This window comes from Rhea americana, unplaced genomic scaffold, assembly GCF_003343005.1.
Source record: "Rhea americana isolate MKP2758 unplaced genomic scaffold, rheAme1 scaffold_530, whole genome shotgun sequence".
NCBI lineage: Eukaryota > Metazoa > Chordata > Aves > Rheiformes > Rheidae > Rhea > Rhea americana.
Genome location: NW_028186680.1, coordinates 67,125 through 90,799, shown reverse-complemented (window position 1 = coordinate 90,799; position 23,675 = coordinate 67,125). Strand labels below are relative to the sequence as shown.

At 41.0% G+C, this 23,675-nt stretch overlaps 1 protein-coding gene across 1 annotated transcript in view; it reads left to right on the top strand.

The window, feature by feature from the left end:
- The window catches only part of RCL1 (RNA terminal phosphate cyclase like 1), a 32,709-nt gene extending 11,328 nt beyond the window's left edge, over positions 1-21,381 (top strand). The window contains exons 4-9 of the mRNA XM_085318369.1: positions 689-763; positions 2,152-2,276; positions 3,832-3,957; positions 6,906-7,062; positions 14,427-14,530; positions 19,846-21,381. Of these exons, the coding sequence (XP_085174495.1) occupies positions 689-763; positions 2,152-2,276; positions 3,832-3,957; positions 6,906-7,062; positions 14,427-14,530; positions 19,846-19,996 (738 nt within the window). The 3' untranslated portion in view covers positions 19,997-21,381. The remainder of the gene's footprint in view (positions 1-688; positions 764-2,151; positions 2,277-3,831; positions 3,958-6,905; positions 7,063-14,426; positions 14,531-19,845) is intronic.
- The last annotated feature ends 2,294 nt before the right edge of the window (positions 21,382-23,675 follow it).

Below are 23,675 nucleotides of genomic sequence, written 5' to 3'. Positions count from 1 at the left end.
CTCCTTCAGCAACGCTATTAAAATGTTAGTAGAAGGAAGAAGGCGCCTGTCAAAGGGAGGTCGTTGATGTCTTAGTTTGGCAACCAGGAATAGCAATTGCAAGGAGAGTCCTGCTCAGACCTAGATTTGGCAGGCATCCAGCTCAGAGAGACTACGTGGATAATTTGCCACACAATTAACCAAGTTTTTCTGTCAACAAAAATTACTTGGAGACTCCTGTTTCTCAAAAACTGCCAAGATTGAGTTCTGGACACAAAGATCAAAGCCAACTCAAGGCCCTACTCCAAAATGTGGAGGTTTTTTCAGCTCCTCAGAGATTAGGATTGATCAAGAATTTTTATAAAGCACAACAATTTTTTTTTCAATTACTGTGTTCAGAGAAACAAAATTAACTGTCTTAGCTGAAGCATAACAAAAATATGGATCAGACTGCAGAAGAAATCCAGAGGAGGAAATTTTGACTCCCAGTAGTTTGTTTTGGCAAAATTTGTGAGTAATATGATCCTATGGTAATCTAAGAGTAGTTGAAGCTTTTCCTGCTGCACTCCCATGTCTGCTCATAGGATACCAAGTCTGGGAAAGCCTTATCCCTGTTAGGCACCTCATAATTCAAGGGTTTTTAAATTACTGACTTATGTAACTTTCAATAAAGAGTCTTTTCTCTTTTTTTTAATTTTATATTTCACAGGTTGATGTCCTTAAGGCAACAGCTCTACCTCTGCTAAGAAAATTTGGAATTGACGGTGAAAGTCTGGAAATCAAGGTGAAAAAAAAACTTCTTTCTTTCTTTTCTGGTGTAGTTTAAATGATACTTTTCTCTGTTTCACACAGGTCTATATGCTTGCTGGCCTTCTGTCTCTGGGAGATATCTAACCTTAACTGCATACATTTCTAAAATTACCTCTTGTTTTTGACCTGTTTTAAATGGCATATTAGCCACACAATATTTAGATTTAAGGTACCATGTAAATAAGACATGCAGAAGCTTTGGGTAGAGAGGATAAGGGCAACTGTGTTTTCTTAGCTTGTGGGAGATCTCAGAGACTGAGACATCTTCTTGCTTTCTTGTTTTTCTTCAGTTCGTTCTATTTGCCTTTTCTTGCTGCTTGTTCTTCCTGCCCCATGGTTATGGCCAGGGAATAAGAGTAGAATCTTTTGTCACCTTCACCAGTAGGGCAGCTGGGCCTGTGTTGTATGGGTGAGTGAGGTTTGCTTCCAGTTAAAAGGGGTACGGTAAAGAAACCTTTTCRCTAAAGACTATACTCTTTATCTGTGAGCCCAACAGGCCTGGATGTAGAAGAGACATTTAGGTTGAGGGGAAAAAAAAACTACAGTCTTTCAAAATTAAGAGGAAAACAAACAAATAATAATAAATAAAAAACATGCGTTGGCTCCGGAACACCACCAGCCCTCCTTGTCCCTGCCCAGAGCCTCCCCCTGCATAGCTCCAGCCCAGCCCAGCATGGGGAGACTGACCTCCGGGCCATCGTCTGTGATGCTGCAGCAGTGTCAGCTTCAGGCCTGGCRCCTGCCCAGCCACAGGCTCCCTGACCCCAACCTGCAGGTGGCTGCTCAGTCCTGTCCCAGCCCCATGGCAGTGCCCAAAGAAGTTGGGGCTATGCCTGGGATGCCTGGACAAAACCTTTGTGTTAGTTACAAGTTGCAAAGGATTGACTTGATGCACTTTAAACTAGTGTGTAAGTTCTCAAGCRTCCGCTGGTTTTGACAGCTTAAGAAAGCTTATCTGATTTGTGGGGATGAGTTGATTTTGGTCCCCCATGTGCATGTTAAGCATCAGAAAAACTATTAGCTTCTTACAGATTTTCTTCAGTGGTGAGGCACAGATTGGTTATTAGAAACCTGCTTTAAGACAAGGTTGCTTTCTTGGCAAAGATGGATTTTTCTTCTATGAAGAAGTCATGCCTGCTCTATTTGAAATGAGAGGGTTGACAAAAAATTGCTTGTTGCTGGTAGATTTGGTGTAAGATCCACTTCTCTCTTCAGGATTATTTTTTTCCATGCTTGTATTCACATGATATCACTGCTGGTAAGATCTTATTATATATGAGATAAAAGTTAACACTTTTGAATGTGTAAGTACATTTTCTTTGCTCTTTACTAAACTGTTTTCTCCTTTGTTATTGTTTCTAGATCAACCGGAGAGGAATGCCTCCCAAAGGTGGTGGAGAAATACTGTTTGCCTGTCCAGTGAAGAAAGTGTTGCAGCCCATTCAATTCACAGACCCTGGCAAAATCAAGCGCATCAGAGGAACAGCGTATCTTTTTTCTTTTNTCTTTTCTTTTCTTTTCTTTTCTTTTCTTTTCTTTTCTTTTCTTTTCTTTTCTTTTCTTTTCTTTTCTTTTCTTTTCTTTTCTTTTCTTTTCTTTACATTACATTACATTACATTACATTACATTACATTACATTACATTACATTACATTACATTACATTACATTACATTACATTACATTACATTCGTTAAAGATGGCAGAGAGAGCATTCTGTAAATATTGCAGACATTGTGCACAAGGATCACACAGACAATTAGATCTCAGCATTGTGTCTCAAAGGTGCTGTATTCAGAGAAGTGTTGTGTTCCACGTTGAATAGTGAACATTATGGCTGTTAATGATCGTGGCTGGATGTCAGATGAGTACTTTAATTTAAGTTCCATTTACACCTCGCTGCACACATGAATGGAGTTACTTGTGTTACAARAAGCAGTTTGTTATCCCTTTAGCCTTCAGTAGTACCACTGGAGATGGAAGTAGGAGAAGATAYATTTCCCTCAAGAAGAAAAGAATGCAAAATACTGTTGTGGAGTACTGACTTTTGCAAAGATAATTCCACATAGAATTAATGTTTTTTCCTTCCTTCTCTCTTGTTGTTTCTGTACTGTATCTTTAATAAATCTACTGTTCCCGTAGGAAGAAGGCAGGAATCCCTTGTAGGCAAGGAATGCTAAAGCTTGCATTTTATGAGGCCTTGTTCTCTCTTGGGCATTGATCATCTTGTAGTTCAGTAGTTCTTAGAGATCTGACTTTGATCAGCTTGAAAGGAAAAGCAGGAATGGGGTAGGTTGCCTGCCAGAGGCACAGGCTTGAAGCCCAGCCCTCCATATACCTTACTGTGTGCTCTTGTAGTTGTGAGAATGGGATGCTTTGAACTCTACAGCTGCAGCATTTGGATCAGTGAAGTACTCCCACATGAGAGTGGTTTTACTGGGTGTATGTTCTGTTGAAGAACAAAGGAGGCAGCTCAGTGTGCTTGTGATGGTGTTTGTTACGGTCTTTCTGAGGAGAAAGTCGCTTCCTTATGCTTCTGTCACCTCTCATAAAAAGCTCTACCACTTGCCTTTAATTTCAGTTACATAATTTCTACATAATAAAAATGGAAATATAGGATTTCTTGCTGCAAATTTAGGAGAAACTTGCCCATTAYTATCTTTTAATACTACAGGAAGAGCAGAGCATGCAGGACTTCCTGCATCATAAGAAAGTGAAGGGTGATAGAACAGCAACTGAAAATCGTGAAGGGACATCTTTAAGATAGGTGTTTACCTAGTGATAATAAGGTGATCTGCCCATGTTCTGTGTATCTCACTTCAAGATTTATCAGTGCAAAGATTGTAGAAAACACTGAGCACTTGTGTTTCTGTAGGTATAGGCTGGAGCTGGCAAGTGGACCAAGATTCATGACAGATGTCTAAGACAAAACCACATTATCTGAAATAATATATTGGAAGCTCTTGGCCACATTTAGTCATTTAAACCATCATCTAATTTAAATTCCTCTGTGTTACAATGAATTCCTTAGCTCAGAGGTGTAGATACTCTGTCAGAGTATCACCACAGATGGCAAACAGAATGGTGGAGTCTGCCAGGAGCATCCTGAATAAGTTCCTTCCGGACATTTATATCTACACAGATCATATGAAGGGGGTCAACTCTGGAAAGTGAGTATCCAGCTTTCACAGTTAATTGAAATACAACTCTGCATCTGCTTGTCTGGTGATGTGTTCTGATCTGTTACTTCACTAAACTTCACAACACACTCTTCTGTTTTGCTGACTTGGAATAAATACTCACTACAAAAAGAGATAGAATGATTGACAAGTTACCATTGTTTTCCTCTTGAAACTACTGGGCTGTTGTCATGTTAGAATGGGTTGCCAGGAAGACTTTCCATCTCTGAAAACATCTAAGAGCTGATTAAAAAAAGGTWGATATGGTTGTCCTGCGGTATTTCAGGGGACTGGGGCAAGAACAGGCATTAAAACATAGAGGTCAATCAGCTACGTGACTAGGAAAGATTTACTCACTAGATGGCATCTCAAGATGTAGTTGTGTTTGCCCTGTGGCCACAGACATCCTGTATAGTCTTGAGGCAACTTCTGATCTCGGTTTTGCCTTGTGCATGTATGTGTAAAATTTGTCTCTTCTCCTGGAAGATGTGGTAAGAGAACAAAATCCATAAATGATTTTGTGGCCAATACTTCAGGAATAAAGACCTCATAGACATCAACAGCCATATCTACATCTAACATCTAAAAACAAATAYTTCATCTATCATTTTTTTTCAGAAATGTTGGATGCTTCCAGGACTAATGGGTAGACCAACACAAGGGTTTTGGTCCACCCATYGCTATTAATAGTGTGCTGTGTATTCAGCACTTCTAAACAGTTATAGTTTTGTATGCTGCTAAATAATAACATCATTTTTAAGTAATGTGGAGGTAAAATGTTCAAAAGAAGTCTCAAGTGTGTTTCAGGGAGGTTTAGATTCTGGAAGCATTTCTGAAAATTCAGTATAAATGCCATTTGAAGTATTGCCCTAAAGATAAATTGTTACATTGGCAAGTCTATAATAATCTAAAAAAAAATTGACTCTAAAGTATTTTTTTTTCCTTTTGGGTCCTTCATCATATTTAATATACCAGGACTGTAAATCATGTAGCTTCAGATTGTTAACAGTGAACCCTTCTTTTCTGGGTAGRTATGGGATTTAGAGAGGTTATTTTGTTTTTTTTTTTAATCTGTCCATAAAGTAAAAGAGTAAAGTGAAGTATGCATTTGCATTTTCRTGGATAATCCGTACAGAGGACTAAAGAACAGAAGAGGAAGAGAAACTGAAGTCCTCTCCCCACCTTGCTGATGCTARTGGCTTACTAATGCTGCCCTACCATCACATTCAACAGGGATATGGTGCCAATATGTTTGCAATATGCCTGATACTAGTCTCATGCCACTTTGGCAAAGCTTTGTACTGCTGGGTTCCCAGTGCTTGTGTTGGCAAGACAGGGAGGGAAAGCTGTGCATCTTGTTGCTTCCAGTGCTGCCTCTGGGTGGTGATGAGCACGTTCAATGAGGACTAGTTGCACCAGCCTGTGCCCAGCCCAAATGAAGCCTGGCTCTCGTAATATAAAGGATTGAACTAAATCCCTTCCACAATGCCAGCACTTCAGGAAATACGTTATCTGATTATCTTTTACCACCACTGCTGTGAATCTAGGCAGAGATCTTCTGGTTTGTTTTGAAAATTTGCAGGAGAAAGTTTATCTGTGCAGATGGTTGCTAATACTGTCTACAAATGCATAAAGCACTGGATGTTTGTAATTTTTGTTTGGGCAGATTGCCACATGCTACTGAATATTAAGGAAACGTGCTAGGGGACATATTTATTAAAGGATATTTCTCCAAATTGTAGCCCTTAAGAAACAGTCTTTTTGTCACTGTTTCTGTTTTGATTGGTAGATCTCTGTTCCAGGGAAAGGAAAGAARAGAAGAGAGCCATTTTTAACATCCCCTCTTCACTGCTCAGCAAGCACAGGCAGTTAAGCGTAGGTGGGAACCACTGATACTTTTTCACTCCCTCCCTACTGAAATGCCTCTAGAAGAATAGTTTTTGCTCGATACTGGGTTAGTTTGTGTGTACTTGTGTTTCGTGTTTGTTTTTGTGGTTTGTTGATGCTGGTGACATTCCTTACAGTTTTGGGTCATTGAGACCATTTTAATTAAGAAGTGTGGTAGTGAAGGCAGCCAGAGTCAAACTATAGGTGGAGAAAAGTTAAACTAGCATTATTTTAATGGCTAGCTGCTGGTGCCCCTCTGGGACCTATGGATGAGAGGATCTTTTGATTTTCATTTGTTAAAATTTCTCAGCAAGCTATATTCAGTCATCTGTGAATTTCTTGCAGTAGGAATTGTGAATTTCTTGTAGTAGAAGTTTCTAATGCTCACAGTAACATTTTGTAGTATGCTGAGCTCTGTGGAAAATAGGTGGTTTTATTTTTCTTCAGATACTGTGTTCAGAACTCTTACATGGCTGTAATGAATTGGCTGACATTGAAATCTAAACGAAAGGAAGTGTTTGGAAATATAAGTGATGTCAGATATAACTTTTTTTTTCCTTAACCAGTTCTGTGATTATGCTTTGATCTTGCAACATACTGAAACTTCCAGACAAAACAGTGACTGCTTAAGGAAAGCTGTTGGGTTTGGGATTTTTTTTTTTGTTTTTCTAATATGACAGAGAAGAAGCTCCAGATACTCTAGAAATGTTCATCAGATGTGAATTAAGCAAATGTGTAAGAGGTTTTTTGGCGGGGAGAGTTGTTTTCTTTTTTAATAAAGATGGGTATTTCTAAGGCTTGGACAGTCATTTTTAAGAATTTGTTTCAGGAATATGCAGCACAGTGGATTTGGGGGCAAGTTTTGCTGGTTTTAACCTAGAGGGACTGGCGTTAATGTTTTTTCCAGTGTAAATCAAATGTATGGAACAGGGAGTTTCTCAGGAAGTCCAGATTCACGATATTGTCCCATGAGTGGAGCTGTTGTGCTTGCTTGTGTTGTTACTTTAGTTTTATTCTTGAATCAAAAGCACTTTTCTTTCCCTTTCTTTCAGATCTCCAGGTTTTGGCTTATGCCTTGTTGCAGAAACCATCAATGGCACTATTCTCAGTGCTGAGCTAGCCTCAAACCCTCAGGGCCAGGGAGCTGCTGTGTTGCCTGAGGAATTGGGCCAGAACTGTGCTAAGCTGCTGCTTGAGGAGATCTACAGAGTAAGTGGCCAATATAGCCTGTGTGTATAGCTTAAGGGAAAGAAGGTACCCTTTACCTGAGGTAAATGAGTGATTTCAGAGCACCCTCAGACTGGCTTAGATCCAGTGAGAGAAGTGATCTGATGCAGGTAGGGTCTTCTTAATCCAGGTGAGAAGTGTTTTCAAATTGTTCTATGAACTGTATAATGACTTACTGTGCCATGCTCTTTCCTGTGCCCAAGCTGTGTTACCATGAATCACATCAGAGACAAACTGCTTTTGTTGCGTGAGAGTTCAGTTAGTTTTACATGGACTGTTGTTGTTTTTAATATCAAGGTGGAGTTGTGAGTCAGAGCTCTGAAACCAGTGGTGGAAATGGGGCATTCTGAGTGGGTGGAGTTGTGAGAAAGAAAAAAAGAAAGAGCAGCTAGTCTCAATATTTATTGTGGTGATGACAGTCAAATGTGTTGAGATCTGTTGCTTGTATGAGGAATTAGCCAAATGGTTCCTTGGAAAGGAGCTAAAACAGTGTTTACTTAGAAATCTGAGTGCATTACAACCTTCCACAGTGTAATTTTTTGTATTAGAAATGCTTGTTTTCATTTGTGGTGAGGTTTTTGTGTGGATGACAGTCTTACAAATGATTTAGTGATTAGAATCATAGTGAGAGTTTCTGATTTAACAAGGAACATAAGTGCTTTTGTTGTGTATCTCAACAAATGTMAAAATAGGTAGCTATTAGTACTGACAAAGCGTATTTGGCCTTTAGGAGGCAGCCACCTACAAATTGTACTCGGTGGTTAAGAAAATAATTGCTTTGAATTTGCAGTAACCTGATTGTACTTACAAAACATTAAAAATGTCATTAATGAGAGTCTGTGTTAGGTAACTTAATTATAAAAATGCTTCTTAATCTCACACATCTGTGCTTGTGCTAGCTCACTTATCTGTGTTTATGCTATTTTTTGCTTTGCTTGATATAAACCCTTCTTTCTCTGTTTGAATAACTAGCTAGCCCACTTGCTCAATTAATATTTCATTCTGTCTTCCATTAACATTTTGTCTCTATTTCTTCAGTATACGCTGGAACTCAAGTATAATTGTGACATTCCTGAAGGAAAATGGTCCTTCTTCCACTCCACATGTCTAAAACTTATTCTTAAGTGTACCATGTTTTTAGAGGATAGGGGAAATGCAAATATCTGGGTGCTATAAACAAACTTTGATACTACCTTTTCTCTCTCTCTTGAATCAATGCTTGGGTCCCCCAGCTAAATTGTTAGCTCTTCCTTTCCATGTAGATGCAAGCAGTGGAAAAGATGTCATTTTCCTTCCCTGAGTGAGCTGCATAGGTGCTTATGAAGGACTGTGTCATACAGACAATCATGGACTACCAATATAGTTACAGGCTTGAGCAGCTCTGCTGACTGTCCAGACTGGATATGTGAATATCTGCAAAACTGCGAGGAATTGTTTCTAACCCAGGGTTCTTATCTAACACAAATGCTGTAAGCAAATGTTCTTCCTGAGTACAGTTGAGATGCCTTGCATTTGGAAGTTCAGCTCTGAATATACATGGTAAGCCAACAAGTACTCACTGTGATGAAACATCTGTGTGTTTCTCGAGCAATTCAGTATGGTAACAGCCAGCTATTTTTATTTAAATAGGATGAACTGTAGAATATTGCAGCTTCAGTCTTTGAAAAAGAACTGAAATTCAGTACATCTGTTGCTTTGCATAAACCTCTTGGAAAAGACGTTTGGAGAGTCAGATGATAGGAGGCATAAACAGTCCCATTTCCTCATGTTTTTATCAGCAACAGTAGTTGCTTATTTTCCTTTGAAAACCATCCAGCAATTGATAGTTTGAAACAAGTAAGGGAGTCTGTCCAAATATTATACTTTCACAGAGATAGATGCCAGAGAACCTGCAAAATAAGGATATCTAGAAAGGCTATGACCAGTTGTCTGCACTACTGTTGTAGACTGCAGCCATATGAATGTGATGAGTCAAATTCTGCAAAGCAGACCAGGATAGTGAGGATATCCTAGGAAAGCAGAGAAATGTGTTTGGAGAAGAAACAGGGAATCCTTGGATCAGGCAAGTCTTTGAATGTTAAGGTGATGGGCCATCAGGTTTCAGTGTCTTTGGAGATCAAGTTCTCCTGTTTGTGAATGAGATTGTTAGCTGTGATCTGCCGTGGCACAGCAGGCTTTCTGGAAAGTTTTTTCCCTTGTGGTCGTCTTTAGATCAGGCCAAAGAGTGACTGACAAGTACTGAGCAGTGCCTTGACTGCTTTCCGCCCTTCCCTGCAGCCATTCTCCAAGGAAAAATTGCTGTTTGTGAGGCTGTCTGGTAGTGGTGCTGCCTGTCTACTGGAAGCCAAGCCCTCATTCACTGTTCATACATTCCCCACACCTGTCATAGGCAATAGTGTCTTCTGTTTTGTAGTTTTCAGAACTCACTCTTGAACTTGTGCATGACTGACAGGCGCACAGATTCACACAGGGCCCTAGGCTGGCATTTGGAAAGATGGACTTTGTCACTGACTTCACTTTCTTTAACTTAGGTCAGTGTGATCCAATGTTGACCACAGAGAAGATATAAAAACACCTTGCAAAGTATGCAATATTTGCTTATTTTTAAGAAACTATTTACTAAGTTTCTTTGCCTGAATTTATGGATTAGCTGTCTGATAAAACAGTATGAAATTTGCATCCTGGCAAAGCCATGCCTGGGACAAGAACAGGTTGCTCTGAGCGGGCAGTCCTAAAGTCCTACTCTCTTTACACTGGCTGATCACTAAATATATGATTCAAAAGTAAAATTCTCTCCCTGTGGTTAGATTCCCTTTTGGAGATGAATTTTACTGCATAAGACTATTTCTCACTCTGTCTTTGACTATAGGTCAGAAAGGGGCATCCTAGCAACGTTGGAGGTGATTTGCTGTAGAAGTCAGTCACCTGCAAACCTACCAGAGTTCAGTACTGTTTAAAGGGCCCTGAAACATCTGTTACAGTGACAACTTAATGTTAAATGCTTCCTTTCCTAAGCCTTAAAAAAATTTAAGAGGACATACTACTCAATCCCTGGAGCTTGATTTGTGTGCATTTATTGACTGAAGGATGCCAGGGCTGATAGACTAATAAAAACTGGCACAGTGCTAATTACAGTAACCCTGAAAGATCAGCATTGTCCTTACAAATCCTTCCTGAGCTTAATTGTTGAAGGCGAACATGAACTTTCCCCTTGTCTTTGAAAGCTGCTAGTTATGGGAACTTCATGTAAATGATGGGTGGCAGAATGAGAAGGCCAGGAAGAATTGGAAAAGAATTGTATGTTAATATTCCTTGCAATGAGGAGAACCAGAGGAGGATGCAATGCCTATTTAAGTCTGAGCTACTTAATAAGGCAAGGGTGAGTTTTTAATGGAGGCTTGAGAGGGCGGGAGATGTAGGGCTGTTTTCTTATTTAGCCAGAGGTGAGATGACTAAAAAAACCTCAGGTTTCTTGAGGCACACAAGTATGTATGCACAGGTAAGCAAGGAAACTGTGCTTAAGCCAAAACACTGCCAAGACTAAATTGAACCAAGAGGCAAGCACAGAAAGACAATCCTCTTTGAAACACTGTTGTCCAATATCTGAAATCATTTTTGTATGTGTATGTAGACTGTAGTAGTTTTACTGCCACATTTCAAAACGGACTGGATTTTAAGAAATCTGTTTCTCTAATTGTCTGCTGGATCTTGCTGTGCTCCAATAATGGAGAAACTGCCATAAATTGAAGTAATATGGTCTAGAAGCTGCATCTTGAACTGCTAATGAGTGCCAGCCATTTTGGCACAAGCATCAATACTTTGGCTCAGACTTCACCCATCGCAGTTCCAGTGGGAAGATTGCTTTGGTTTTGGACTCTTGAGTAAGCAGCAGGTGGACTGAGAGATAAAAGTTGGCCTCCTTGGGAGAGGCATATGCTGGTGTGTCATTAGACGTAGGTTACTGCTCTCTCAGGGTTTGATTACAGGCAAATCACTTAATTTCCCTGTATGGCAACTGCCTATGTGGGAGTGGGCATAACAGTGAATTGCTAATATACAACAATAGAAGGGATGACTCTGACTCACTACAGCAAGAGAGACTTACGTAAGTAGCTGAGATGTGATGGATATATCATGTTTTGCTGTGTTGCACAGGACATGGTTGTCTCCATGCTTACTGAAGCCTTTGTATAATTTAAGTCTTAAAAATAGGTATTTTATAATGTTTTTTGCTTGAAAACAAAACACATGCACGAAAACAAGCTCAGAAAAAGTTCTTGCTTCATGCAAGTGGTAAAGAGCTAACTGACTATAAATACAGAAAGCTGCTATCTGAAATGCTTCTTACCAAACTCAACTGCTTCCAGCTGATTCTTGGAGATGTTTCAGATTTGCTAACGCAGCTGGTGAGAACTGTTACTTCAGGTGCACTAACAAATCCTGCAAGTACCTTGTTTTCTCAAGACAGAGTATGGTTTTCCTCAGTCCCATGAAGAACATCAGACTGAATGCATAAACCCCTTGATGGTATGGTAGCTTTGCACAGTTAACACCAAAAGGGCTGCAGTAGGAGACAGCAGAGCAGCTGCTAGGAGGTAGGTGGCCTTGGAGCTGGTACATAATGAAGGTACATCCTTTCTTTGCATGAAATGTAGAGTATTTTTCAGAACAGAGCTGAGATTTGTTGCTGTGAGGCAAAGCTATCTTGAAAATTAAACCTTCAGTAATTCTTCTTGGAAAGGTCCTCCTTTCCGCCTTCTGGCTGACTAAATGCACCAAAGTTGTTGCATTGTTTTCTCAATCTGTGTATTCCTAACTTAATTTTTCCCCTCTCTTACCTTTTCGGATGGTAGTGATACCTCTTAAAATGGTGGCAGGCTGCTCCTTGCCCACAAAGCTGTTGGTTTGCCTTGTTACAGAGTTTTAAAAGGGTTACTTGCCAATTTTGCTCTTTCTAGAGATTCTGTTCAGAGAGTTTAGCATCAGGCCTCTGGTTCAGTTAGAAACTGTTCACAGATTTCTCATGGCTTTGAACCAAATGAATATGAAGAAAATCCAAAAGAATGTTATGCCAGATATTTTTTCTATTTTCAATTTATTTGCATAGTTGTAGTTGGTAAATTCTCTACATAACTCTCAAATGAATATATTTAATTTTAAATAATTTTTAGTTTTATTTTCAGACTTTATAAACAACCAGCCTTCCAATTCCAATTTATATATTCATTATAATTACCTCCCCCAATACAAAACAACTTACCCTGCATGTACCATGCATAACTGGAATAAAACCCGTGTCACTCCAGTCTTCAAAAAGGGCAAGAAGGAGGACACAGGCAACTATAGGCTAGTCAGCCTCACCTCCATCCCTGCTAAGGTGATGGAACAACTCCTTCTGGATGTCATCTCCAAGCATATGGAGGAAAAGAAGGTGATCAGGAATAGTCAGCATGGATTTACCAAGGGGAAATCCTGCTTAACCAACCTGATAGCCTTCTATGATGGAATGACTGGTCGGGTAGATGAGGGGAGAGCAGTGGACGCTGTGTACCTTGACTTCAGCAAGGCTTTAGACACTGTCTCCCAGAACATCCTCCTAGAGAAGCTCAGGAAGTGTGGGTTAGACGAGTGGACAGTGAGGTGGATTGAGAACTGGCCAAATGGCAGAGCTCAGAGGGGTGGCATGGAGTCTAGTTGGAGGCCTGTGGCTAGTGGTGTATCCCAGGGCTCAGTACTGGGTCCCATCCTGTTCAACTTCTTCATCAATGACCTGGATGAGGGGACAGAGTGCCTCCTCAGCAACTTTGCTGATGATCCCAAGCTGGGAGGAGTGGCTGACACAGCTGAGGGCTGTGCTGCCATTCAGAGAGACCWGGACAGGCTGGAGAGYTGGGYGGAGAGGAACCTCCTGAGGTTCAACAAGGGCAAGTGCAGAGTCCTGCACCTAGGGAAGAATAACCCTAGGCACCAGTACAAGCTGGGGGCTGACCTGCTGGAAAGCAGCTGTGCAGAGAAGGACCTGGGAGTGCTAGTGGGTAACAAGTTGACCATGAACCAGCAATGTGCCAGGAAGGCCAATAGTATCCTAGGATGCATTAGGAAGAGTGTTGCCAACAGGTCGCAGGAGGTGCTGCGCCTCTCCTCAGCCCTGGGGAGGCCTCATCTCGAGTCCTGTGTCCAGTTGTGGGCTCCCCAGCACAAGAGAGACATGGAGCTACTGGAGAGAGTCCAGCGTAGCGCTGCGAAGATGATCAGAGGGCTGGAGCACCTGCCCTGTGAGGAACGGCTGCGAGAGCTGGGCCTCTTCAGCCTGGGGAAGAGAAGCCTGAGGGGGGATCTGATCAATGTGTACAAGTACCTGAAGGGAGGGTGTCAAGGGGACGGGGATAAACTCTTTTCCGTTGCCCCGTGTGACAGGACAAGAGGCAATGGGCAGAACTTGAACCACAGGAAGCTCTGCCGGAGCRTGAGGGGGAATTTCTTCCCTGTGAGAGCGACGGAGCCCTGGCACAGGTTGCCCAGAGAGGTTGTGGAGTCTCCTTCTGTGGAGATCTTCAAGGCCCGCCTGAATGCAACCCTGTCTAACATGCTGTAGGTGACCCTGCTTGAGCAGGACTAGATGATCTCCAGAGGTCCCTTCCAGCCTTGCCAATTCTGTGATTCTGTTTCTTCACTTGAGTGTAGTATTTGAGTTCTACATAATTTTGTGTGTGGCTCTTTCACATAGCAACAAATACATTTCTTTCTATTATAAATACAGGGGGAAATGCAAACGTAAAAAAAAATTAGCAGTATGGGCTTTGGTGGAGGTGTAGGAAACAACTTTTAACTTGCTGTTTTGAGGCTGTTACAGCTGAACTATTTGTCCAAAATTCATTTTAAAATGTTGAAGTACTGCAATTCAGATGCATCAATAATCTTCAAATGCACATGAACTATTAAGGAACTGAATTTTCAGTTGACCACAAAGAATGAAATGCAGAAGTTCACTTCTCCCTGATGCTTGAAGTTGTTCATTAAAGTTCAGAAATCCTTCATTGTTTTCATTCTGTGATGTTAAAGTGAACAGGTTGGAAGAATGGGTAGAGTGCTTTAATGTGACATTATTCTTGTATTGTTTTGTTTTGTTTTGTTTTGTTTTTGCTTCTATTCCTTTCCTAACCCCAACTGTGAAATTAATGTCATTGGTACAAAATCTAGATTTTATATTTTTGACCCTTAAAAATTGAGAGAGTTTATAGCGGTTATTCAGCCTTTTAAGTCAATCCTTCTCCTCTATTACTTTCCTCTTATCCCAGTTTCTGGTTTGTACAGAGATTAATTACTGAAACATTTTTGGTTTGCAGGGAGGCTGTGTAGATTCAACAAACCAGAGCCTTGCTCTGCTCCTCATGACCCTTGGACAACAGGATGTTTCCAAAATCCTGTTGGGACCTCTGTCTCCATACACGTAAGTTGTTTCATTCAGCTTAATTATCCAGTCTCATTTAATTTGCTAGTTATACTGCAAACTAGTTTTTGTATATGGAAGACTTTGCCTGTGGCTGTGAGTAGAACAACTTGTTCCGTCTTCAAAAGAGACATGTGGTTAAATTACCTTGTATTTATTTGTACAGGTTTGAAGGTGATTCCTTACTGCCTGGTTCTGAGGCAATTAAAATTGAAGAGATGGGGCTTTTTGTTGGATCTTGGTCTTGGATTGGATGTCTGCATCAGTTAGCTTTTTGTTGCCTAGCATATGCTGCTGTGTTTTCCTAGTGATCTTCCTGTAGCTCTGGCAGTAAATTGAATGTGTTTTGAATGGCTAGCCACATGCAAAAGATACGACAGCCCAAAGGAAGGGGCTCTGGAGTTCAATTCATGGAGCCTATCTGCAGCCTCAGAGCTTTAGTCCTCTCATGCAGTGGATTTCTATCTTGTTTTTTAGCCTGTTTTTACTAAAGGTTTGTCTGCGGCTGGTAGTGCTTTAGAGGAGAGAAAGGTGATACATTTCTTCTCATTTTGCTCATTACAACACACAAGTTAGGATAAAGTGCATCTGTATCAAGAATTTCATTTAGTCTAGCTGGTTGACAAGTGATTGACTAGACCACAGTTGTTCAGAGACTGAACTGTTGTTCTTTGATCAGGACAGGGGTGGAGGGTTGTTTATCTGACAATGATAACCAAACAACGAGACCATGAACTGTCCTTTTTCGGTTATCATGGTACCGGTGCTGTATACGTGAAAGGTACAGTACTGTGATAACTGAAGAATGGTGGTGCCATCACGTGATAGCTAGAAATTGCCTCAGTGCTGTCAAACCCCTGAGACCTTGGAAACAACATCCATCAGACTTTGAGGGAGAGAAGGGGAAGCCTCCCATTGCATAGGGGAAAAGTAATTCTTGAAAAGTAAGTCCATATGAAAGGCTTAGAGTGCATAGCAGTGTTTGAAGTGCACAGTTAAGTGTATGAAACAAACCAGTGCTTTCTCTCTCTCTCTCTCTCTCTCTTTTTTTTTTTTTGATACCATGAAAGTCAGGTGAACACATGATTTTAAGCGGGTTGATTTCAAATGGATGTTGCTTCTCCCAGTCTGGGGGTGTATGGCCAGGATGAAGGTCAGGAGCAGATGTTGTGAAGCAGCGTGTGTCACATGAGCTTGTATCACTCTGTCTGTAGCATGCCTTGCCCTCACTAATGCAGCTAGTTAGGGATTGGGAAGTCTGGCTCCAAAGCAATTCAGCAGATTTTGTGAGAGCATTTTTGAACTGAATTTGAAATGAATTACAATACTTTCATGCTATATTGTCCCTACTCTTCTCTCTTGGGCCTATGATATCTTTTCTGCATTTAACACTTTCAACCCACAGAATCCAAAGCTATTTATAAACCATTTACTGTAAACTGACTTCCCTGTCTAGCACAATGCGGCACAAACGTGACAGTTCACCTGGTGGCTTAGAGTGCTGTGAGGAGACGTTGTGCTTTGGAATATGTCCAGCACAATGAGAAAATAGATTCCACGTGTAACTGCATAGTTACCTGAGAGACACTCTCCTCTGCTAAAGTTATGGGGAGCCATGTGCTGAACAGGGCTGTCATGCATGCTGTTGGAGACTCTAGCCCTAGAAGGACCACTTAGCTTGTGGCTATTTGGATTTTCTCCTCTTGGTTTATATTGTGGATGTTGCAGAACTGAGTACCTGTCTGCCAAATTGAACTTAAAATCAGATGTTGAGTGCTGGCTGTGTTGCTGCTGCACTGAAGTATATACAGTATCACATCTAAAATCCTGCAAGAGATTAGAGTCTTTCAGGCTGGGCCTCAGCATGCAGATGAATGGGAGAAGGCACAGGATAAACCAGAGAATAAAAGAGGAAGAGCAAAGGGGAACCATTGTTACAGGCATGACTGTCCTTTAAAAGGAAAAAGAAAGTTCTCCTGCATCCTCTGGAGAAAGTTGAACAAACTAGCTCAGTTGGTTAGAGTGTGATGCTAATAATGCCAAGGTCACGGGTTTGATCCACGTATGGGCCACTCATTTGAGGGTTGGACTAGATAGATGATCTCTAGAGGTCCCTTCCAACCTTACCATTCTATGAAACTACATTTTTTAACTGCTTCAGAGCTTTAATGCATGACGCAAGACCACCCAAAAGGGTAGAGGGCAATCGGACAAGGCAGAGCAGCAGCACATACATAAAGCATAAAGGGAAGAAGAGGGCTGAGATCAAACAGAAGTCTGAACTTTACTGGACAAGAGACAGGCAAGAGGAGGCAATCTCTGCTTAGCTGGACATGCTTATCTGTGGCTGCTGCTGCTTTTTCTTTGCTGCTCTTTCCCACTCCCATTTATGTGGAAACCACTAGAAAGCAGCCTGTCGGCACATGCCTAACTCACCATCCTCAGGGCTTCACAATGTGTAGGGCTCGCAGCGGCACAAATGCTCCCACACGGAGAACCAGGGACCTGCTCATGTTCAAAATCCAGCCCCTTTGAGTGGGCTCGCTAACTTACAAACTTCCTTGGCATGCCATGGGATGTAGCATTGGGGGTGCCCTGGGCTTTCAAATGGGGCATAGGGCACCAGGCATGTCCAGGAACTGCTGACTGAGGCTGTGCATCCCTTCATCTCCATGAGTGACAGCCTTCTCCTCCTCTAGCCAGCATGACTGGGGCAAACTTGAAGGGGGACGGTTGTGTGGCTGCAGGGTCCCCCCACTTCCCCCAGTGCTGCATTTGTGGCTGGGTGCCACTTGCATGAGCTCTGTGACAGTGAGCTCTATTTTAAGAGCAAATGAATAAGGAAGCTGTTGTCCGTGCCATGGTCTGCTCTGGCAGTGGTGATCTGCTGGCTGGTTGCTTTGCCCTGACAGTAAGCTCAAATGGGTGAAGTGGATATGTACCTCTTTATGTCACTTAACAGGCTGCTGGGAAAAGAGGGCATTTATGTAAACAAACTTTTTAATGCTTTTTTCTTTTTTCCTTTTTTGGTAGTACAGTGATTTTTAATTTGAAACTGGCAGGCCCTGAGGGAAATCTCTCGTGTGGCCCACTCTGCTGTCCCTGAGTCTGGAAAGGTGTTCAGTTCTGTCCTATTCTTGCTCAAACATACACTTCAAATTTTAGTCAAAATAAAACTGCTTTATACTCTTGCTCTCTCAGTCTGTCCATGCATATTTGGTGCTGCCTCTACTGTTTGGGATGTAAACCTTCCCACACCTGATCGTAAACACCTTCAAGCTAGTACTCCCTCTCTACTTCCCCTTGTTACAGATCACTGTTTTCCTCTCCTTTTTCTCCTTTTGTAGTAGAGTTCTTGCCGCTTGTGCTTTCATTGCTTCTAGGCAGAGCCAACCTCACACTGTCTGCAAGTTCTCCCTCAATGTCCCTAGGCAGCCTCTCTTTCTCTCCCACCAAGTCTCTCTCTTTCTGTCTGGAGTCTGTGGCAAAGCCCTGTTGCTTTTCTTTTCCCTCACTCTGCCTTTATTCTAAAGGAGGAAGAGCTAGAGGAAGCATGATAAACTATATATGTAGAGAGAGAGGTACAGGTTGAACTGATCCCAGAGACGTGTTGCAGAGTTTGCTGAGCAGCCCATAGGATTGTGGCCTAGCCTTTGGCTCCATACTGCCTTTGGTATTTACATAGTTTGTTCTGCGCCCTCCTTGCTGTTCAGCACTCCCCATTCCTGATGTTTTGGGCTTGACTGCTCTCTTGTTGTGCTGCCAGGGCTCTGGGAAAGGACCCAGCTTAGAAGGCAGATTGGTATGGAGCTTGTTGCCCATCAACTTTATTAACAATTTGTGCCAACATATTTGCCTATTTGCCTATTATAACAACTGTGCAGCTGGGGAGTCATGAAGGATAAGACACTCTCTAATTCTTTAAGCTGCCTGGTCCTTTGAGAGATGCAAGCTATGGTGACTGTGATGAGCCGGTCACCAACCCAGGAGGTAGGGTAGAAAGGTGTATGTAGCATGCAGGCAGATAAGGCAATTCCTGCTCCTGTTTTCGTTGTCATACGAAGTTCCTCCCTGAAGTATTCCTATTCCCAAGACTTTTGCTGTACTCCATGCTTGGACAGTCCCAGAGTTTTGGGAATAGGAGTTTTGAGGCCTTGTGATGTTGCAGTGGGGGCTGTCCTACCACCTTGGCTTCCTGCTTCCCGTTTTGTGGGTACTTTCTCTTAATTTAGGGTCATGACATAAGTGTGACCGACATGCTCTCAGCTTGTACAGCAGTGGCTTTTTCCAGGTTGCCAGCCAAACAAATGGAGTGGATGTGCACCTACTCCTTCCTCAAAGGTTAAACTTCATCTAACAAGGGCACATGCCAATTGTTGTAAGATTAAAGCTTAGTTTGAGATTCCAGTCTTGCTAGTGACTATGACCGGAAAAGACCAGAATCGTCATGAGCATTTAACAGTTTTCTGTTTGTAGCTTTTCGGTGTAATTGTTTGTTCCCTGTTTTGAGCAGGTCAGTAAAAATGTTCTCTATTTTTTTTTTGCACTGCTCATCAATTTTTCTGGTGCTTTCCCTCTAGCCGGGGGGCAGTCCCTCTAGCTTCTAGCCAGAGGCTGTATCTATTCAGTCTCTTTGTGCTTCTGATTCTAAAATGATGAAGGAAAAGTTCTTGGATTTTTAGAGATTTTTTTTTTTAGGTTTTTTGGTTTTGTTTTGTTTTTGAAAATGAAGAAAGAAAACAGGCAGAATCCAGAATCTGAAAGAGAGTCTAAAGAACCATTAACTTAGCAGTGGGGAAGTTTGTAATACAGTCCAAATACATACTTTAGAATCTGATATCCCATCTTTTAAAGCATGCCCCCAAGACCAACTTTTTGGCTATCTCAATTTATTTCTACTTAAAACAATGAGAGTGGGGGAGGAGTTAGTCAGTTTCTTCTGGCTGTAATGGAGAGTCCACCTCATGGGTAAGTGACCTCACTTGGCCATGCCTCCTCTTTATCTTCTCTTTCTCTCTCTCCCTCACTAGTTTGCCCTACTATGTTACAGGTTATTCCTTTTATCTCTGCTTATACATGGAAGGCAGTGGTTTCAGCAGGTGGTTCACTAGCCACTTCCATAATGCAAGTGAGAACAATTTTTGGAAGGTGGGAGAGGGGGGACCTGTAGACTCATTTCTCTGTATTAAGCAATCTTCTCTGCTCTATTCTCAGAGCCAGACTTTGTGCGTACCTCACTGGAGTTAATGCTAGAAGATACTGTTAATGAGCTTTTTATTTTGTTTCTTACACTCTGTTTGTTATCTCTCCTTCAGAATTGAGTTTCTGCGACACCTGCGAAGCTTCTTCCAGATCATGTTTAAAATTGAAACAAAGTCCCCTGAGGAAGACCACAAGGGTGGGGAGAAAGTTTTAATGACATGTGTCGGCATTGGATTTTCCAACCTGAGTAAAACAATAAGATAAAACATCTGCAGATTTTCTGAAATGGGGTGACAGAAAACACCGGAAAGATCTGATATAACAATGTGAGAACCTACCTTTCCCTGTGCTTATTCTGGAACCAGGAAAACCAGCGGTGATCCCAGTGCAGAGGTACCCAAGCTTGCTGCATGTAAACAATAAAGCTGCCTTCAGGCTGTTTAGGCCTGTATTGTATATGAACACAATGCTGCTATTGTGCTGCATGGAATGGCTGGCCAGAGTCTCAGCTGGCTTGGGACTTCTTGCACTGTGCTCCAGTGCATGGGACACAGGTGCCTCTTACATTCTTGTGCCCCTCTTCCCATGCCCTCAAGCCTTAAATGCAATGGGTGCTCCTCTACTTGTCATTATGTGTATCTTCAAGCTTCACTCTTAGCTTTTTCTGAAAGGTTTAGATAGAGAAGGGAAACAGGATTGACCAAAATGAGACTTGCAGTGCAAAACAAATGATCACAACAGAAACATTAGATTCTTTGAGTAATTGCAGAGATAATACTGGCATGGAAATTCTGGTACAAGCTGGAGCAATAATTTCTGATTCATATACCATGTATGCATAGAACTTGTCAAATGCTTTGCTCCTGTTCAAGTTGGCCAAATGGTAGTTTTGCAGAGCTGAAACACTATGTCTTTTAATTTTCTTTAATGGGAGAATGCTGCRGAAAAGATCACAGCCCATACTTGTTTATTCTAGCCTGCTTTGCAAGAAGCTGCAGAAGAAGTCTCCTTGCAGTTTTCAAATGGTTCTGTATATTCCTGTCAGGTTTGTTTGGCATGCCGCAAACTACAGTTTACGACTGGTTGTGAAAGGTAGCAACAAAGCTGTATAGGCTTTGAGGAATAAAACTATATTCAGTTTGTGCCAGCATAGTTAGTGCAACTGCTCCATTCTGGGAAGAGTGGATTATCATGGATGGCCACTGTTTGGATTAATCAGTGCTAATGCCATATCGGGATAAAAAGACATAGCCGAGAAAGGCTTTCGGTAGATTCCGGGCAAACCTGCTGAAGTTAATGCTGAACACCTGACATAAGGAGAGTGAGTTATACTGGGCTTCAGGTTAGGCTCATTGAAATGAGTTTGTGGTAAAGTGAATCCATGTCAAAAGCTGGTATATTATATGGCAAGTACTAGTGACTGTGTTATAATGGTCTTATAAACTTTATCCAATGCTACTATAGAGTGRGCATTTCCTCTCTAATATGAAAAATGTATATTGGACCCAAACAGAACTTTGACAAAAAGGTAGGAATTTGGTGGTTTATGAGCTCTTGGAGACTGTGAGTCATTTTTGTACTGTACTTTGTTCTTGTTGCAATCTGTCTAAACATATTTTGGAAAAAATAAAGAATTTTTTTCTAAATAAGATTTTATTTCTCCCTTTAAAAAAATAAAACCTTTTCCACCAGACCTATAGTTTGGTAACTGAAAGAATAAACAGCTATTTTGAACTGATCTGTGAAAAGAATGGTTTGGGAGGTTGTGTYTTAGAGGTGGCCGTTTAATAGCTTTCCAAAACTTAAGGTACAGGTGGGGAAACTCCAACTAATACAGTAGAATCCAAAATAAAAGATTTCAAATCTTTATATTTTTTAAATTTAAAATTACTTTAGAAAAGGCTGACAGGCATGGGAGTATTCTTACCTTGCTCCCCGTCATCATGTATACAATGAAAAATCTTGGAATTCTTCAAATAAAAATTACTCTAAGCACAGGGAGCCTTTTTCACAACAAAAAGGTGAAATAACGCAAGCTGAGATTAGTAGCCACAAAAGTAAAGACATAAAATCTACTAATAAGAGAGACAAATTTGGAGCACAGCTCAGATTTCTAAAATCAGCATAAATAAAAATTGGAAAGCATTGTCAGAACTTCAAAAGTTAAGAGCTTTATTGCCTTTAAAGTTTTTAAAGCTTTTAGCTTTTGAAGTTCTGACATTTCCAAATGTTCCACTTACAGCAGACATTCAAATGACAATGCATTACCCAGGCAGCAGATTCCTTAGCAATAGAGTACTTATGTCATAAAATTACCTGTGCTTAACCAAACCTTGATGTTAAAGTTGGGTTGCTAACCCTTAGCCCTGCTGAGAGAAAACAACCAGATTGCATAGGTCTGCAACAAACTGCTTTCTGTGACTCAAAGCTTATTGCTTTACAGGATGGAGGGAAAAATACATGTGTGAATGTATGGAAGAAATACTGTCTAGAACAGCCAGTTTCTGGAGAAATAGAAACAGCTCTAGAAAAGGTTTTAGGTAAAAGCTTTCTTGAAATTGTTTGATATTTACATTTTGTGAAAGGTACTCGTTTGGAAATTCTGCAGATAGAATTTGTTTATTTGCAGAACATGGATAAACTTTTTTTTGTGTGTGTGTGTGTGTGTGAACTGATCGCACAAGCAGCAGGATAGCTCAAGTTTAGTTTTGGAGCTGGACAAAGGGACTTAGTTTTTGATGAGGACAATTTATTGTCTTCATAATTAGACTTCATGGAAAGGATACTCATCTATTGGGAGATGCCTGTTCATCTCAGTTGATACTGGTAGATTTAAGTCTCTGATTTGAAATGGTCACCTGTACGTAAATAATTCTGCACTTAACTGAGACGGTGTTGAACTGTACCTGAATACTTAGTTCATCTTTCTGGGTGAAGCATTCTACTAACACCCATCTGCTGTAAAAGTTGTGAAACTTTTCTACTTACAGAAAGCTTTAAGGATAGACAACAAGGTACAGGTGTGGGAGGGGACTAGTTAACAAAAATACTTTATAATGTACATTTTAATTGGAATATTTTTAACATTCACATATAGAGAGGGTCAAGGAAGCACAGAGAAATATTTTGGAAGAATTTAATCAGAACATCTGATAAAATGGAAGATCTTTTACTTAAAACTTGCCTAACAGGAAAGGCTGCTATTGTGGTGATGTGAAAAGCATTTACAAAATGTGTGTTTACCTTGCACCTACTTCCATTTTGAAATATGCATTGTTAAACTCTATTCTATTTCTGACATACGGTGAAAACTTGTCCACAGCTTCTGTGGTTAGATCGTAAAATTCACATTAACTTGCTGCAGGACAGGTTCTGGAGTAGCAGAGATTATGCTGAAGGTGAAACTGCTTTAGTCCAAGCCAGTGCAGTTTAGTGAAGTTATATAGCTGGAAACCAGTGCAATAAATGCCTTGGAAAGCACTCAGTAGGTAAGTTAAGCAGGCCAAAACAGTGAATGCATGGTCCTGGGTAATATTTTCAGAATAGTGGTTATATTTCTGTTAGGGCATAGATACTCTCTCTTCTTTCCCCTATGCCACAGGTGATACCAGGAGTCAAACAGATTTTGTTTCAAGACACTGAGACATATTTCTGCTGCCTGCAGGCTCTGACATTCACCTTTGAGTTTTTCAGTTTTGTCCTTGAGATAGCTACAGGAGGGGAAAATAGAAATGAAAGAAAAGCATCAGCTTTCAKGAGGAATTATTTTACTGATTTGAGTTTCTAGTGGGTTGTGTGACATTGTACAGCTGTCCCCACATATTCATTTTGCATGTCCGGTGAAAGTATTTCTGTTTAGTCTGGATCACTGCAGAATGACCAGTCTAAAGGCATGCTGCTATCTCAGTGCAACTGTAAACAAAAGACATGTTAGGGGCAACTT